The 18,130-nt window shown below is 59.0% G+C and overlaps 1 protein-coding gene across 5 annotated transcripts in view; it reads right to left on the reverse strand.

Annotated features, from left to right (window-relative positions):
• The window catches only part of GRID2IP (Grid2 interacting protein), a 41,097-nt gene that overhangs the window by 8,807 nt on the left and 14,160 nt on the right, over positions 1-18,130 (reverse strand). For 3 of the 5 annotated variants that reach the window (XM_082359989.1, XM_082359990.1, XM_082359992.1), the window contains 16 exons: positions 15,345-15,593; positions 15,030-15,115; positions 12,341-12,410; positions 11,753-11,847; positions 11,250-11,433; positions 8,799-8,953; positions 7,636-7,782; positions 7,283-7,380; positions 6,987-7,104; positions 5,858-6,213; positions 4,991-5,407; positions 3,133-3,220; positions 2,258-2,335; positions 1,523-1,719; positions 1,042-1,197; positions 831-917 (listed from right to left, as the gene is read on the reverse strand). In XM_082359989.1, the coding sequence (XP_082216115.1) occupies positions 831-917; positions 1,042-1,197; positions 1,523-1,719; positions 2,258-2,335; positions 3,133-3,220; positions 4,991-5,407; positions 5,858-6,213; positions 6,987-7,104; positions 7,283-7,380; positions 7,636-7,782; positions 8,799-8,953; positions 11,250-11,433; positions 11,753-11,847; positions 12,341-12,410; positions 15,030-15,115; positions 15,345-15,593 (2,581 nt within the window). Of the gene's footprint in view, positions 1-830; positions 918-1,041; positions 1,198-1,522; positions 1,720-2,257; positions 2,336-3,132; positions 3,221-4,990; positions 5,408-5,857; positions 6,214-6,986; positions 7,105-7,282; positions 7,381-7,635; positions 7,786-8,798; positions 8,954-11,249; positions 11,434-11,752; positions 11,848-12,340; positions 12,411-15,029; positions 15,116-15,344; positions 15,594-18,130 lie in introns of all 5 variants that reach the window. The other 2 variants (XM_082359988.1, XM_082359991.1) reach the window with 1 other exon arrangement.

Raw genomic sequence — 18,130 nt, forward strand, 5'->3', positions numbered from 1 at the left:
TATCTTCCTCAAGGACCCCATCAGATTCCTGATCACATCGGCTCAAGTGCTCTCCTCCCTGCTTCCCCTGGGCTGTGGCGTCAGTTCCCGGCCCCCGACACTCTCCAACTCCAAAGGTCATAAGCTGATGGCTAGTAATCCTTAACTCTGAAGCTCTCATCTGCTGGGATGCCACAGGCCTGTTTCCTGGCCCAGATCTTTGAGACCCCCAGGAACGAGGCCCCCAGCTAGGGGAGGACCCTAGGTTTTTCTGTCCTTGTGAGTTTGCCCTTGTCAAAAGATAGAGCCCAAGATTCTCTAACCCCAGGGAAAGCGGGGAGCATCACTCACAGTTCTTCACTTTTGCGGTTTTCTGGAACCATCTGTGGCCCATCTGAGCCTCAGACACCCTAAACCATTCATATCTATAAAGGGAGTTTTTCTTCCTCTTTTTGAAAACAACCAAAAGCGTCATGGGGTAAAGTCCCAGAACACAGGGGAAAGGCTGGATATTTGAGCTGTTCCTTCTCTGATCCTAGATCTTTCTGGGGTAGGACTGGCCTGATGGTGGTGGTGGTGTTGAGGGCACAGAATCCACCAGGTGGAACTCTCCCCTTCCTCCTGGAGCCTTCCCTCCCTGCCCTTCTCCTCTCCCACCACTCCATTTTTCCAGATCTTGAGGCTTGGCTTGGAGACGCCACCTTGTTCCCCCCTCCCCTCAACCCCCAAACTGTGCTTCTGTTACATCCTGGCCTGCGGGCAGCCAGCTCTTCCTCCGGGGGTGATGGGGGTGGGGAAGGGCCTCAATAGTAGAGCAAACAAATCAGTGACTGTCTGACAGGCCCCCTCACCTCCGTCAGGAAGTTGATCTTGAAGCCCGTGGTCTTGTTGGTTTGGGGCTGTCCATCGTTGAGGTAGTTGCCCATAGCCAACACAAACTGTGGAGAGAAAGGTGGGCAGGTCCTACCCCACGCCCTGGCCCCTCTCAGGATGAACCTCCAGGCTGGAAGCCCCAGGGGACAGAGGGGCAGGTAGAGTGATCTGAGAAGGGGAGGTTCTGACCTCCAGGATCTTGGCGAGCTTCCGGCTGTTCTTGAGCTCGAGGGAGGCCTGGCGCAAGCACTCCAGGCTGCCCCGGATCTCTTCTGTCTTCTCCTGTAGGGTGGCCTGGAAGTGGAGGCTGCGCAGGCGGGTCTTGTACTCGGGAACCGACAGCATCTGACAGGAAGGCAGGGCCAGGATTCATCCATCCCGCCGGGAGACCGCTGCCCCGGGGCAGCCTGGGGTGGGGGTCAGCGGGCTGCCCGGTATTCCCTTAGGAAAACAAGCACAACCTCTAGGGGGCACCCTCATCCCATCCACCTTGGACCCTGAGTGAGAACTGGCTGCCACAGGTGTAAAACCGGGACTCAGAGGCGTGAATGCGGTGGCGAGAGGGGAGCGAGACCCACGCACAAAGGCACAAAGCGAGAGCCGCGATAGAGGAGGCCGAGGCCGCTGGGCAGCCGCCCCTGGCCCCGGGCGGGGGTCACGGCCACAGCACCTGCAGGACGAACTGGTCGGGCTCGCTGAGGCGGCCGGGCGCCTCGCGGAAGGCCTGGTAGCGCTGCTCCTCGTCGGCGTCGGGCGCGAAGAGCAGCAGCTGCGCCAGGTGCGCGGGCTCCAGGCGCCGGGGCTCCATGCTCATTAGCACCTGCCGCAGCTCGGCCGGGCTCAGCTTCAGGTGCGCCAGCAGGATGGCTGCGGGCGGGGCCGCGAGGGTGAGCCGGGGCGGGGCCCGGGCGGGGAGTGGGCGGGGCTTCAAGATCCACCCTGGCTCCTGGGTGTGTCGGGGGACGGGGGGCAAGGAACCGGGGCGGAGCAGGAGCCTGCCCAGAGGAGGGGAGGGTCCTTCCCGCGACCGACTGAGGGGCGAGGGCGGGGTTCTCGAAAAGATAGACCTGGAATTGAGCGGGGCCTGCGGAGTTGGGGCCAGGGAACTAGGGAGGGTCCTGAGACGGGGAGAGTAGGGGATGCCGCTGGAGGCGGGGCCGGAACTGGGGAGCCGATTACAGGATGAGGGCGGGGCCGACGAGGGTGGAGCCAAGGCCGGTACCTGCGCGCGGTGGGATCGGGCTGGCGGTGGGACCTGGGAGAGGGTCTTCACCGCGCGGGAGGCAGGTGTTGGGGCCGCCACGGCCTAATCTCGATCATCCACCGGGGTGGATCCAAGGCTCTGTGGCCCGGAGGGGGGTCGCGTCCTGCCCCCCACAACCACCCGGCACCCCCAGCCCCTCACAGGTGTTGTAGGCCTTCTTGTGGGACAGGATCTCCACCACCTCCTTCTTCCTGAAGGGCTCAGGCCCGGGCACCGGCTCTGGAAGGGAAACTGATGGTTTAATGAGGGGACGCTAGGCTGAGGCTGCTGTGCGAGGGCCCAGGAGGGGTGTGGCCACACCCCACAGCCCAGACGCCCCCGACCATGGACTTGGCTGAATCAGCTCCAGGTGTCCACACTCCCCTCACTCATGGACTCTGAGGTCCAGTCTAACACAGTGTGCGTGATGTGGCGTGTGCCCGCCCCCCGCCCCCGCCCCCCATCCTCTCTCCCCTGGGCCCTTGGGACTGAGCTGGCCCCATAAGGAGAACCAATCACCTCTCGACCTTGCAGATGCTTCCTGGACGGACAACAGCCTTTCTCTTCAATCCCGGGACCACTTTCCACACACAGTATCCCTGGCTGCCTGGAGCCCCACCCAACAACTACAGGGAGATACCCCGAGAGGGGTAAGGGGAGAAAGACTTGGAAGGGATATCTGTCTACCTTATTGTGGCTGTGTGACTTTGAGCAAATTACCTAGCCTCTTGGTGCTTCCTCATCAGGAGGTTGGGGCGAGCACAGTCCCTACCTTACAGAATTGTCACAGGATTAATTTAGAAACAAGGGTGTCTGACATTGTGTAAGCATGCAATACATGTCAGCTCTTATTATCTCCATTTTGAGGCAGAAAACCTGAGGCTCTGAGAAGTTCAATAACTCAGGGACACAGTAAATAAATGGCGGTCCGTGCAGACCTTGGGGACTGTAAGCCCTGGGACGCCACAGAAGGTAGTGGGTGGGCTGCCACAGAGGACCTGGTATCTGGGTTCCCCTAGGGCCCTCAGGCCACTCACTAGCAGGTTTCTGTGTGCCAAAGTGGAGCTCCAGGTCGAGGTACTTCACCATGTCGCTCAGCTTATCATAGTCAGAGTCTTCCCCGAGCTGCGAGGGAGGGGGAGGTTCAGAGCGAGGAAGAACGGCCGCCCTCCACCGCCCCCACCCTCTAAGGGCTGCCTTGTGAGCTCCCGGAGGGAGAGCCTCCATCAAGCCCTGGGACAAACCCGGCGGCAGGAGGAGACTGCAGGAGAAGCTAAATCATCCAAGTTATCAGGCGGTGAGCCGGCTCCTCTTGCGGTCAACAACACTCACACCTGGGGCACTCTCCAGGCAGAAGCCAGCAAGTTGCGCTGGAGCAGGGGGTAGAGGGGCTCTAAAGGGGCTGGAGCCGACCAAGGAGGCTTAAGGGGTCTGGGTCTGATTTGAGTGAGTTCACCAGAGCTGCTCTGGGTTCCCGATTCTGGGGAAACTGAAGCAGGGAAATGCCAGGAGCTAGGAACTGGACAGGTGGTTGTAACAAATGACCTGGGTGAGAGGTGACAGTCTAGGAGGGCCATGGCTGCAGGCCAGGGACAGCTGGCGTGGATTTGGACTTGGCCATGTGCATGACCCCTGTCCCTGTGTCCACCTTCAGCATCCAGTGGAAAGACCACTCTTCAGAGCAAGGCTTCAAGGACCGTCTGAGGCTGGTAGGAGTGAGGTCTCCAGGGGACCCAGTAGGTCCCAGTCTGTGACTTTGTCCTGCCGAGCATCCTTATCAGCAACATGGAAAGGTTCCCTGGATGTGTGGGCTGACGCCAACTTGGCTGGGAAGGCAGGAGACAGAACTGGGACCCAGGAAGTGGCAATGGGAAGAAATGACAAGCGTGCCCCAGTGGAGTGTGGCTGCATGAAAGGACATACTGTTGGTCCCAAGAAGAGGAAGGGACTCGGGCTGAGGATGATGGTGGCCATGAGCACTGCGATGGGGCAGCCCCAGAAGCTGGAGGGTTCCCAGGCCACGTTACAAGGAGTATGATGTCCAGGTCAGAGGAGATGAGAGCACTGTTTTCTCCTCTGAACTGGTGAAGCCCCATTAGGAGTTCCATCTGGGACCTGCCCTTTGACAGACTATGGGGCTAGAAACCACATTCTAGGGGAATGACCTAAAGAACAGGGATGGGGTGAGCCTTGCTCATGGGATAGGCTGGTTGGTCTGTGGATAAGGAAATATACTTGCTCTGCCTGATTTCAAAGGGCAGGACAGAAAGCAGGACATGGGAATCTTGGGAAGACAAAATTTCAGAGCAATACAAGGATGGATGGTGAAAACTGTCCAGCGAGGAAAGGGATGCCTTGACAGGTAGTGAGTTCCCCATCACTAAAGGTGTTCAAGTATATATTGGCAGTGTTGTTTGGGAGGAAATTCAAGCATCAGAGTGAAAGGTTGGAGGCTGGTGTGCAGGGGTTTGGAACAGCTGCCCTTTTAAGAATCCTTCAGTCTTGGCTCCTGTGAATAAACTACTGATCGTAGACTGGCAGACAGTTCGAAGCTCTGTGACTCTCTAACCAGATGTCCTTCTCTTGGCTCTAAGAGCCAAAGGGAACTATTCAAATCTCGAGTGATAGGTTTCAAGGGTGAGTGTGGTGCCATTTCTGGATGTCCCCAGTGTGTCATTGGCTTAGGGATGCAGATTGGGCTTCGGTGCCTGTGTCAACCACCAAGGGTGGGCGTGTTCATGGGCTGGGCCTTCATTCATCCTCTGCTCAGGATGGGGACGACCAGAGGATGTTCAGCTGACGCTGGAAGAGGCCTGGAGATGGGTCTTGCCTTCATTGCTGCTGCCCAGACCACCTCCCCTGGTGCAGAGCACTCCTGGTCCCCAGGTCGCCTACCTGTCCCCAGATGGTGCCTTCTGAGTTCTCCACCTGCTCCCACCGCAGGCGCTTGACGCTCATATGGCTGGTCTCACTGCGGCGGTGGCCCAGGCCCCGGGACAGCATGGGGGGCGCACAGGGCACAGGGGGGGGCAGGGGTGGCGGGGGTGGTGGAGGGGCTGGGTGGCTGAGTTGGGTGAGGGGCTTGGCCAGCGTCGGAGCGGGGCCCCAGGGGCCATCAGGGGTGCGGGAGCTGGGCTTGGGGTCATGGAAGGGCAGGGGTGGCGGTGGCGGGGGGCTGATTGGGGGCGGGGGGATGTGGTCGGAGATGGAGGAGTAGGTCAGGGAGCTGCCCTCCTCACTGCTGCTGATGCACTCGCTGGCACTGCTCCTCTCATTGGTGACGAAGCTGCCCTGGTCGTCGTGGAAGCTCATCTTGGGGGACAGAGCAAGGCAAGGGGAGGGTCAGGCTGGGCCCAGGGAGACTGGAGTCTGGGCCAAGGTGAGGGAGAGTGGAGTAGTGTGGGGCAGGGGGTGGCATGGCCCGGGGATGGGACAGGAGAGTCTGGGGGGTTAGCCTGAGGCTGTGGTGGGACAGCCTGACGGAGTGTAGGGAACCTGAGACAGGGTATATGGGGTGGCCTTGGACAAAGAGTGTCCTAGCTTGAGCCAAGGGTGGGATAGCTCCAGCCAGGGAGTGGGGTGTCCTGGGACAGATTCTAGGATGGACTGGGGCAGGGAGAGGGGGAGATCCCCAGGGCAGCAGGCCCTGGGCACAGGGCACATCCCTGGGCACGTCCCCAGGGCAGCAGGCCTCTCGCAGGAGCCTGTGGGCGCTGTCCCCGTAGAGGCCCCCGTGCCCTGCACGTCTGCCCGCGTGCTCACCTCTTCGTAGTCATTCTCAGGGCTCAGGAAATCATCCACGATGGTGACCCGGGGCCCCAGCTGCTCACTCAGCGCATCCAGGAAGCGGTCAGTAACCCGGCTTGGCACAGGGCGGGCGAAGGTGAAGAGCTTCCTGCGGCTGGGCGGGCGGCCGGGGTCCGGGCTGGGGGTGCTGCTGGAGCGGAGGGGCCCGGGGCCCAGCTGTGGGGAGGGCGCCCTGCTGCTGTCCAAGCTGGCGTAGGGGTGGGACTCACAGCTGCTGGGGGAGGCCAGGCCCTCTGAGCACAGCGGGTAGTAGCAGGCGGAGGGCAGGAGCCGCTCGCTGGGCCACGAGACGCTGGACAGGGTCCTGGGCCCTAGGGTGGGGGATGGAACGTGAGGACCCCTCTTGGGTCAGTACCTGGGTTCCAGGTGCGGGCTGGAGGGGAGGGGCCCCAGGGCGGGTTGGCTCTGTGTCCCTGGGCGCCTTCCTTTCCCCCTCTGGACACAGTGCAGGAAGACCCTGGATGACGCTGCGTCCCCAGGCTTCCCTTAGGGTGATCAAAGGCCGGAGTGGGCAGGGGGAGCACTGCTTGGCCCCAGGACAGGCAGACCCCAGCTCATCTTGCACAGGATCCCAGGGTCCCACCTGGAACCCACTGAACACAAGTCAAGGGTGAGAGGGTCTCCAGACCAAAGGTCATGGGGCACCTCCCGCACCCAGCAAGCCCTTGGCTCACAGAAACATCACCCAGGGGTCCTGCCTTCTGAACTGCCGAGAAACCATCATGTGTGTCTGTGAACAACCATCTTCCCAGCTGTGCCACTCACAGAGCAAAATGCGTGCACTTCATAGTCTATCCGACAGTCACATGCGAACTTGGGGACTCCTATGGGGGCAGCCCTCTGCTTTTCTAGATCCATAGCGGAGGTGAGGATCAGAGGGGACATGGGAGGGGCCAGGACAACCCGGACCTTGATGGCCCCCAGCTATGGGGGTTGCCAGGGTTCCCCAGCATTCAGTCCCATAGCCATGGAGCAAAGAGGGAGGTCCAGGGATATGCCTGGAGGTGGGGGTAACACCCAGCCAGCCAGCCAGGAGGCCGGAGGCCAGAGCTGCCCTCGGGAGCCGGGGCTGGCGAGCCCCTACCTGCTGTGCCTGCCGTGCTGGGCACTGGTGGGGAGGCACGGGATCTGGAGGTGGTCCCCATCTTCCCTTTGAAGCTGCTGCTCAGCCGGGACTCAAGCTCTGCGTAGACAGCCGACATCTTCGGGGAGAGGAGGGGGGATGGGTCCAGCCTGCCCTTACCTCCCCCACGTGGCCCTAACACGGCCTCAGAGGCCAGGCCTGGGTGGTCTGGGAGGCCAGGGTCTGCCCCAGCTCCGTGGGCCACCCATTCCCAGCTCTCCACTGACACCAGAAGCAGGGCAGAGAGAAGGTCTCACCATCTTGGGGTTGGGGGTCTCGGGGAGGGATGTGCCATCGCCCGCCTGGCGCTCGCCTGGGATCAGAGGAAGAGGCATCTCCGGGCAGTCGCTGGGCCCTGCCAGGGAATCAGGAGGGCCAGGTCCACAACACGGGGGTCTAGTGACCACCTCTGAGCTCTAAGACTCAGGCCCCAGCCCAGACCCAGCGAGGGCCTCTGGAGAAAGAACCGCCAAGCCCTGCGGGCCCAGAGGGGCCACTGCTCAGCCCATTCCCAGGGATGTCTCATCTCGCCAAGCCCATTTTGCAGGTGGGAAAACCGAGCCCTGACGCGCCCTCTCACCCACTCCAGACTTTTGGTCCGGGGCCTCACCACAGCTGAGGCTGGCCTCCAGGCCTTGGGACCGGAGGCTGCGGCGGCACACGGAGGAGGCCCTCAGGGAGCTCCGCGGCTGGGGCTCGGGCTCTGGCTCTGGCTCTGGCTCTGGCTCGGGCTCCAGGTCCAGTGTGGACTCTGGCTCTGCTGTGGGACCAAAGGGGAGACAGGCCCCTTGTCCTCTCAGCCTGACAAGGAGCCTCCAAACACAGGGAGTGTACGGGCACCCACCTGTGAGCCCGGGCCTGCTCGGCTCTAGGACAGCTGGGAACCCTAGGGTGAGAGGCGGGGCGCTGGGCACAGAAGGTACATGGGGGTGGTGCCAGCCTGAGGACAGAGGCTGGGTGGAGGTGGCCACAGCCCACCCTCAGGGCCCCTTCTCATGCCGAGAGCCTAGCACCCCCTGATTCCCAGGTCTCAACACGCAGGCGCTGCTGCCCCTAGGGGCTTGCAGAGTGAAATGGAAGGTTCCAGGTCAGGGCAGATGTGTGGGACGTCTGCTGCCCAGCCTGCACCTGAGCTCAAACCCTCAACCCCCCAACAAACTCTGGGTCCCCAGGACTAGGGTTAGTGGGCGCACAAGGGCCAGCACATAGGAGACGTGCAGGCAAGCAGCAGGTGCCCAGGGTTTAGCCCACTTTCGATGCCCGCGGCCGAGTGATGAAGTGCATGCGTGGTGTGGGCACGGGGGCACCCGGTGACGGGGCAGCAGCGGGGAGCTGAGGCTGCACGGGGCGCCATAGGCCCTTGTGTGAGTCTGTGGGCTCCAGAGCCCACTAGGCAGGTGTGACCTGGCCGTGTGTTCACGATCCAGGTCTGTAAACAGTGTCCACGTGAACGTCTTGATCTGTGCCACACTTCCCAGCGTGCAAAGCACAGCCACTGTGGTCACCCTCATTTTGTGGGTGAGAAGCCTGAGACCCCAGGCGTTAGGTGGGGTGTCTAAAGTCTAAGGTTATGCTGCTTTAAGGGTCAAGTTGGGAAAGCACATCCGTGGGGCAAAGCGTGGGACCAGCCCCGTGTGCTGGGTGGGTATCTCCAGGACAAGTGGGTGCATCTGTGTGTGGGAGGAGCCTGGGTTGGCTGTAATACCTCACAGGTGAGAACAGCAGGTGTCTGGCCTTTACCTGGCGGGCTGGGCAGGGGGAGGGGCTGCTTACCTGTCATGGCCGTGTAGCCCAGAAAGCATGCGATTTTCTCCTGGCAGAGCTCCTGCTCCTCGTAAGTGAGCAGCTGGTAGATGAACTGCCAGAGGACCTGCTTGGCGGGTGTGTCCAGCACCGGGTAGACATCGACGATCAGGGTGTCGATGTTCCTGGGGGTGGGGTGCAGGAGCAAGGGGTTCATGACGCAGGGGCTCAACAGAGGGGGCAGGGTGGGGGACAAGGGGGCACTTCCAGGCCACAGGATTCAGCCTCATGCCCTTCCCTTCCTCCCCAAGACAGAGAAGTGGGCAGGAAGGTAGGCTCTGAGGACAGGCTGCCCAGATTCAAATCCCAGCTCTGCCACTTACCAGCCAAGTGACCTTTCTCGCTACTAATTTCTCTGTCTCAGTTTCCTCCTCTGTAAAATGGGAGATAAAAATAGCATCTACCGGGGAGTTCCCTGGTGGCCTAGTGGTTAGGATTCTGGACTCACTGCTGTGGCCTGAGTTCAATCCCTGGTCGGCGAATGGAGATCCCACCCACAAGGTGTGCTGCACGGCCAAAAAAAAAAAGCATCTACCACACAGAGCTGTTGTGAAGATTAAAACGTATAGAATGTATTAGGAAAGCTGACTCACTGTATCAGGGACTGGCAAATGATGGCCCAAGGCCCAAAATTTGGCCTGCCACCTGTTTTTGTAAAGCAAGTTTTATTGGAACACGGTTTATATAAGCCTATGGTTTATATTTTGTCTATGGCTGTTCTCAGGTTACAACAGAAGAGATGAATGGTTTCAACGCAGACTATATGGCCTGCAAAGCCTAAAATATTTGTTATCTGGACCTTTCTAGAAATAGTTTGCTGATCGCTACATTGTATGGAAAAAATAAAACTGATCCTCACGTAACAGCACACATAAAGGTGAACTCCAGGTGGATAAAAGACCAAAGTGTGGAAGGTATAATTATAAAATTAATAGAAGATAACGCAGGAGATATCTTTTGACCAAGGGGCAGGGAAGGACTTCTTAAACAAAAATTCAAAAGCCAAAGCATAAGGCCCCAAATGTATTGAATGTGATGATACAAAATCAAGAATACTTGTTCAAAGAAGCACAACTTGGAGCTGTTAATATTAGATATAATGGAAGTAACAATAGAGTAACAAATGGGAGAAGATATTTACAATGTCTAAAATCAACAAGGAATTGGTATCTAAGACTCACAGAGAGGAACTTCCCTGGTGGCTCAGTGGTTAAGAATCCGCCTGCCAATGCAAGGGACACAGGTTCGAACCCTGGTCCAGGAAGATCCCACATGCCACGGAGCAGCTAAGCCCGTGAGCCACAACTACGGAAGCCCACTTGCCTAGAGCCCATGCTCCGCAACAACAGAAGCCACTGCAATGAGAAGCCCGCGCGCCACAATGAAGAGTAGCCCCCCGCTCGCCACAGCTAGAGACAGCCCACGTGCAACAACGAAGACCCAATGCAGCCAAAAATAAATAAGTAAAATAAATAAATTCATTAAAAAATAAAAATAAAAAATAAAACAAACAGGGAACTCTGGCAAATTTAAGTTTTGCTGTTTGGAACTTTCTGGAATTTTTTCCAAATATATTTGTTCAGTGGTTGGTTGAATCTATGGATGCCGAACCCATGGATATAAGGAGCGACTGTGGGTGTTATAACTTGGATGAATGTTGAAAACATGCTAAATGAAAGAAGCCAGACATGAAAGTCCACATATTGTATGATTCCATCATATGAAATGTCCAGAACAGGGAAATCTACAGAGACAGAAAGTAGATTAGTGGTTGTTTAAGGTGAAGGAGGAGCGGCAGGAGGTGAGAGCAATCAATAGCGAAAGGGCTGGGGCTTTCTTGTTGATGAAAGTGTTCTAAAATTGAGTATGATGATGGTTACACATATTTGTGAATGTACGAAGAACCAGTGCATTGTACATTCAAATGGGTGAATTGTATGATACGTGGATTATATTTCAACAAATATACATTTTTGTTTAAACAAAAAAAGGTAATGAACAAGTGATTGGCTTTGCAGGGACCATGAAACGACCCTCTGGGCTGAGGCGTGTGATAAACACTCCTGCTGCTGCTGAGGTGCGAAAAGAAAGATGCTAAACCAAGCCTAACAGGGCGGGGCTGGTGGCAAGTGCCCACAGCGGGGTGTTGTGAGGGTCCCGCCAACAACCCTGCAGGGGGTCGCTGCCGGCCTCACTTTACAGGGAAGGCTGTGACTTGCCCAGGGCACGTGGCTAGGAGGTTTCAGAGTCAGGGTTTGTTCTAGGGCAGCCCCGATGGCCCCTACCCCTACTCGGGTCCTTTGAGCCTCCCTCAGGAGAAGGGGGCTTAGGAAGCTCAGGCAGGGAGACCCCGATGGTGAGTCCGGGCAGGAATCGGGGTCTACCCAGGGCAGGTCCCCACCACCACCCTGGCCCAGCCACCTGTGCTGGAAGAAGCTCTCGAGGGCCCGGCAGACCCCATAGCGCTCGGGGGGCGTGAGCAGGTGCTCCAGCTGCTGGCTGAAGGTCCTCCCCTGCACCCGGATGCTGGACGGCAGGATCTCCGCCACCCACTGCAGGGAGGTGAGCGCCGACGACGGGTTGGGAGAGTCCATCGAGTCGGAGTCTGTAGGGGCCACGGGAAGGAGAGGCCCGGGTGACCCTGCGTCCCCAGGCCAGGCGTGGTTTTCCTGGCAGCTGGGGCCAGGGGACCTCCCGAACTGGGGTGAGCGCCATGCATTGGGAGGCACACCTGGGGATGTGCCCCACGGAGGGAGGAGGGAGAGCCCCTGAGTCCACCCCACTGGGTTTTACAGCACCACCTGGAGAGGGAAGCTGCAGAGATGGGGGACAAGCAGAGTCCTCTGTAGACTCATAAATCCCACCCATGGCGACCCCAGCAGGGTATGTGGGCCAAGGCGGCCAAGGGCCAGTGGGGGTCTCACCGCTGGCGAACGGGACGAGCCCCTCCTCCACCACCAGCGTGGGCATTGCACCACTGCCCTGCAGCATGGACACCACCTTGTCGTGGGAGCAGTTCCTGCCGAGCAGAGATGGCCCAGGAGGGCCTGCCCAGGATGAGCCCCGCCCAAAGCCACCGGCCAGACCTCCCTGTACTGCCGGTGGAGGCCACACAGCAAGCCCACGGCTGGGCCAGAACCAGAAGCCAGGGCCCTGCCTCTCCTGCTCGTTAATCTCCTCTGCAGGAGAAGCTCCAGGCCCAGGGCCAGCTGGACACTTCTGGGTACAGAAGGGGTCATGCCCACGCCACTCTTGGGCAGGGTCCCCCCTTAAGGGTAAGACACACATAATCCATTCGACTCTGTGCCCCCTGCATGGAGCTGGGGTGTTTCCTGGTTGGAAGGACGATTTGACATCCTGGAGAGGGTGGGAGGGTGGATTCAAGACTTCCTGTGAGAAGAGGGACAAACTGGGGACCAGCTGGTCAGAGGCCCATGGCCGGGGTATCCCAAGAGTCAGGAGTCCTGGGGACTGTTTGCCACCAAGCTCCGGTGACCCCAGTAGCCTCTGACCTCATGTCTAGTCCGTTGAGGAAGAGGATCCGGTCGCCCGATTTGAGGGAAGCGTTGTCAGCCGGGCTCCCTGGAAGCGAGGAGAGAGGGTGCGGTCAGCTGAGCGGTGACCCCCTCGGGGACCCCTGTGTCGTCCTCCTGCTTTACAGGCGAGAAGCGGGATGGGTGGCAGAGGAGAGCCAAATTCAGGCCAGCAGCCCCACATTAGAGCCGGCGCCCCTCTGCTCCCAGCTGCTCGAAGCAGGGAGCGATCGCCTGGCGAGGGTGCGAGTGCTCGGGACCCGGCGTGGACCACTGGTCAGCCCTGAGCTGGGGGAGGAGAGCAGAAAAGGAAGGTGTGCACACCCGCAGAGGACGCTATACTCTATACTCTATTCTCGACCCCTCGTACGAAGGTCCACGTCATAAGTTCCTCTGTGCCTTTGTCACTAGGAGAAGATGTGTCTAGAGGGAGGCTCCTCCCTCAGGCTGGGAAACATGAAGAATTAACCATGTTTCGACATCTTGGGACCTTGCTGACACTGGAGGGACTGTCCCTCCAGGGCTAGCCAATCCCTAGAGATGGTACACGACTGGTCTGCAAGTGCATCTTTCCCGTGCACACCAACCAATCCTTCCTCTATGGGACTCGCACCGTCCGGGCCACTATCCCCCTGCCCTCACCACCCCATGGCCACGTGCCAGACAACTAGGGACAGCCCTTATGCCTCAGAGTCCTCTGAACTTATTCAAACTAGTTGTTTGTAAACCTGCTTAGCTGGCTTACCCTGCCTCACCCATTTCTTCACAAAAAAAAAAAAAAAAAAAAAAAAGGGCTCTTGCCCATGTTTTCTCTTGCTCCCTCTGCCTCCTGACCAATCCTGGTGCTTCCCTGTGTGGCCCTTTGTGGCATGGTGTGCCATGCCCCTTCCTCTTGGGAGCTGTAACACACCATCTTTTTAATGGCAGTCATCTCCTGACCCGTTGACGTCACCATGTCTGAATAATAAAACCTACATTTTCAGCACATGGGAGCAGCTAATTCTCACTCTTTGCCTTCATGGCCCTGCAGGTCAGCCCTAACCCAGTACCTGATACCTGGAGAAGGGGGAGCTGCTAAGTTTGCTCCTTTGGATACAGATTTTTTTTTCTTTCTGCCTCTTTCATTATTCATCACTCTAAATTTGATGTGGAAGCAAGTGGGGGGAAATGATAGATGCCTAAATATACTCTCAGACTGTGAGTAGTTGGCTCTCTCTTGAGGTGGGGATTGTCAGGAGAGGAAGGGGAATGATCAGGGAAGAATTCCTGAGAGAGGGGGCCAGGGGGAGTCTTTTTTCCTGGGACTGAAAAGGGGGAGAGGGCGATGGTGACAAATCCAACATGGCCTGCCTGGAAGCTTGGGCCAGGCTGGGGTGGAAAGGCCAGAGAGGTAGTAGCAAGGGATGAAAGATCACTGGATCAGGAGTCAGGAGACGCCAGATTCTAGTCCTTGATTTGCCAGTCTCTCAAGCCCTGTTTCCCCATCTGTAAAAGCTCCCATCGAAGCACCCGTTTGGCTTCCTATGACGAGGAAGGCATGGGGTTACCAGCCTGGAGGTTGGGTTGGGGAGAACAGCACCCCTGGATTTTAACATGGCCCCAGGCCAAGTATCTCTGGCTACACATGAGGGAGAGGCAGGGAGGTGGGGGTGGGGGTGATGGCAAAGTTGGAAGAGACATATCCAAAGAGGAGAGATTAATCATGCCTAGAGGAAGCTCCCCAGAGAGCAGCCTTGGGCCTTTTCTCTACAACAGTGTGTCAATGACTTAGTGATGTCATTGACACAGTCCAAGATGGACTGGGTCTCAGAATGATCCGAAGGCCGTAACAGTGATGCAAAGGCACTGAGGCACTTTCCCAGGGATCAGAAGAGCCCTTCTCACAAATCCATGCTCTGGAGATGTGAGATGCAGAAGGGTAGAAAGAACTCAGCGTCAGCAGGGGCACCGATGGGGCTGGTTCACTAGGAGCATCATGTTCAGGTGCTGGGAGGGGATGGGGACAGAGCAGGTGACCCAGCCCTGTGGGCTGGTTACAGGGAGGGAGAGCTCAATTCAGTACCAGGAGATATGTCTGTCCACGGAGACCTTCCACAAGGGAATGGGCTGCCTCCACAATAAATGGGTTTCTTCCCTCCCTCCCCTCAACGCCCCACTGGAAGGGTGGGAAGAAGGAATTCCTTCACTGAGAAGACTGCCTTTTTCAAGATGCACCATTCCAGGAGCAAGAAGGGGCTGGCCAGGTGGCAGGAGGAGGGGAGTCCAGATTTGGGGGGCTGGGGGCTGGATAGTGGGAAGAGGTCCTGAAGCCCTGCTGCCTGCCCAGCAAGTGCCCAGTTCCCAGGGAATGGGAATGTTGGCTGGGGCTCAGCCTGGGCGGGCACCAGCTCTGTCCCGGCTGCCCCAGTGTCTCAGGCAGTGCCCTTAGTCCTCCCTGTGGACATAGGAAAGATCTGGATGGAGAACTTGGCTCACTTGGCGCAGGGGTGACCCTGAACTTGGAGGGGGTTTGTCCTGACTGGGGAAGGTGGATGATTTGGATCTGCTGCTCTGGGACACTCAGAGGACACAGGCTACTTGAGGTTGGTACCTGAAAGGGGGAGGGGCTGCTGAGCATCGGCCTGACAGACTCCTTCACCCCATCCTGAACAACCCACCCACACCTCACCAGGCAGGACAGACTCGATCCAGACAGGTCCGTGGCCGCGAAGCGTGAAGCCGAAGCTCTTGTTGCCCTTGTAGACTCGGACCGTCCTGGGGAGAAAGAAGGGGCGGGTGGGGGGCGAGCAGCTTGCCTTTCCCTGGGGAGAGGAGCCTGGGGGGTGCAGGAGATGACGACGTCCAGTGTCCCGCTCCCCTTCACCTCTCCTGGACCCCAACCCCCAGGTGTCCTCGCTTCGCCCCCGCGCCCTCTGCCCGGGTCTCCATCCCGAGCCCACCGACCGAGAGGCGTCCGCAGCCCGCGCCCACGCGTCTCGGGTACCTGCGCGCGCCCCCGGGGCCGGCGCGGCTGCCGAGCAGAGAGGCGGCCTTGCGCTGGGGAGGCTCGTCGGGGCGGCGCGGGGCGGCGCTGGCGCGCGTGGACACCAGGAGGCGCTCCGGCCGCTCCTCGCTGCGGCTCCGGCGCAGCCGCTGCGCGCCCTGCGCCCGCCGGGCGCGGCATAGCTTGCCCAGCAGACCCTGAGACACGACCTCGTCGAAGCGCGCCCGGTGCTTCTTGGGGATGAAGATCCTGCCGGCGAGGACAGCAGAGTCGGGGCGCGCCCCCGATCGCGCCCCGAACTCGGCAAACCTCGGCCCAAAGACTTCTCTTCGTGGGCGCTGCCCTCGGCTCTCCCCTCCATCCAGGGGTGGCGGGGGAATCAGCAGCCCACACCCCAAGTGTACCCCTCGGTGCCCGGACTTGCGCCCCAACGGGCCCGGGCCACACGAAGGCCACGGCGCCCTGCTTGCTGCACTTTGGGAAAGTCTCGTTCCCACTGTCCCCATTACTCTGGCCTCGGGGCCCTCAGTGCCCTCAAAGCCCGTCCATGGGCCCGTTCCTCCTCTTGCCTCTGTCTTCCCATCTCTGGCCTCTCCCAGACTCCCTCATCTCATGCCCTCCCACCAGCCAGGCCAAACACCAGATAGGGGTCCCCACCACCCACCATCTCCCTGTCTCATTCCAGGCAACTCTGCTGGAGAAAACTGAAGCCACAATCCGCTCCGGGGTCAGACTTCGCCCAGACCCTCATCAGACTCCCCATCTCCCAGCTTGCTTCTCCCAGCAGCCCTCTCTACAGCTGCCGCCTCAGAAAGTGCCAGGACCACCACATGCAGTCCTGTCTTGTACACTTTTGCCCAGGCTGTGGCCCCCACCTAGCACACTCTCTCTGCTCTCCTAGCTAAACTGGGCTCGCCCTTCAACACCCAACACTGGCCTTCCTCCAGTTTTGTCCAACATGTTTTAGGAAGTCTCTGCTATCTGTGCCAGCCAGGCTCTGGGCTTCAAAGCTGAAGGTACTGTGGACCCTGCTCTAAAAGGAGTCACCCTGGAAGTGATGAGAGGCAGTGGGGAGGCTCACACAGTCCCTTGTTGGGGTCCACACCCTGGAATGTTTCCTTGGTGCCCATAGGTCTTCTCAGCAAGGCTGGAAGCTCTCAGAGGGCTGGGTCTGAAGCTTGGGTGTGACCCACAGGGACCAGCCAGGGCTTGGCACATGGTTGGGACTCAGAGACTCAGTAAATGGGGGTCTACCAGTGGCCCACCCATACTTCTGAGTAATGCAGCAGTTAACATCCTGGTGGACTCCCTGGCCCATGGCAGAGGATTCTGAGGCTCAGAGAGGATCCCTAACGTTCCAGGGTTACTCGGCTGCCCTCGGCACAGCTGAGATGGAAGCCCTGCCTCTGGACCTCCGCACTGTGGCAGGGCTCTGTCGAGGGCCCCTGAAGGTCTGGTTGCTATCGAGGCCTCCCTGGCTGCATCCCAAGGCTCCCTTTCCTGTTCTTTCGACCAGGAGCCAGTGCCAAGGGCATGGGAGGAGGGGAGGGAGCAGCGGCCTTGCAGCCAGCTGAAATACAACGCCTCTGATGTCGCACAGCGGCCCCCACTAAGTTCCCCTGATCTCTGTGGGTAGTTTAATAAGGTCAGTGGACAGACTAAGCTGCCTGGTGGGAGGGAAGGGATGTGGATCTTCGGGGAGGAGGGTGCATCAGGGCCTGCCCCCCACACCCCCGTGAGCTCTGCTTCAGATCTGGATGTCCCAGGCAACCAGGAGGTTAGAATGATGGCCTGCTCAACTCTGCCAGGAGAGTCATCGCCTGATCCACTCATCCTTGCCCACCCCCAGTGGTTCCCGAAAATCTAGAGCCTCAGTCGCATTCCCCAGATGGTCAGTCAAGGTCTCCAGAGCCTGGCTTCTCCATCCGCCTGGCCTGCACATTCCCCACATGCCTCATGCTCAGGCAAAGCAGAGATGACAAGCCGGAAACTGTCTACCTTACACTTTGGCTCCGGCCCCAGGCTCCAGAAGGTATCAGCCCAACACCCCCAGCCCCTAGGTCCAACCTGCCACCCTCTAGCAGCAATAAGAAACGCCGCCACCCCGCCCCTGCAGTGGAAACCAGGTGAGTCACCAACTGCACAGGTAGGAGAAGGTTGGGTGGCCCATTCCCTCCTTGGTGTTCTCGGGGCTGAGACGGAAGCCAAGGCTGCCTGGTGTGCCAGACGCCCTTTCTGGCTGGTGTGGTGTGCCCTCCATGCGGCTCAGTCTGGCCTAGGCACCCCAGCCCTGGGTCTGCTCTGAATTGACTGGCCCAGCAGATCCAGATGCATGGACCACTGTGTCTGATGGATTTGATGCCCCTTTGACCTGACAGCCTGGCTATGGCTGCCGCAGGACTCCCAGGTCCCTGCTATGCCGAGAAGCTTCTCTGTGACCACAGGGCTCTTCTGGGTGCCACACAATGACCTTGCACTCAGAGTCAGTTCTGTTCTCTCTGGGGGATCAGGTCTAAATCCAACTCCAGGTTCCTACCCGGGGCTCCCATAGGGTCCTCTCTCTCCACCACATTCCCCACCTTGTTCTCTGCCCAGTTCCCTCAGTCAGTCCGGTCGTAGGAAGGAAAGCGGGCTTTTCAATCCCAGCCCTTGATCCCCGACCCGGATCCCCGACCCCTAGGGCCTCGGACGGGTTCCAGGCGCCTAGCGCGGGGAACTCGCCCCTTTAATAACCTTCCGGTTTATGCCTGCCCTCCCAAGCCCCCGCCCCCAGCCAGGCTCGGTGG

This window comes from Balaenoptera borealis, assembly GCF_965194805.1.
Source record: "Balaenoptera borealis genome assembly, chromosome: 16".
Classification (NCBI taxonomy): Eukaryota; Metazoa; Chordata; class Mammalia; order Artiodactyla; family Balaenopteridae; genus Balaenoptera; species Balaenoptera borealis.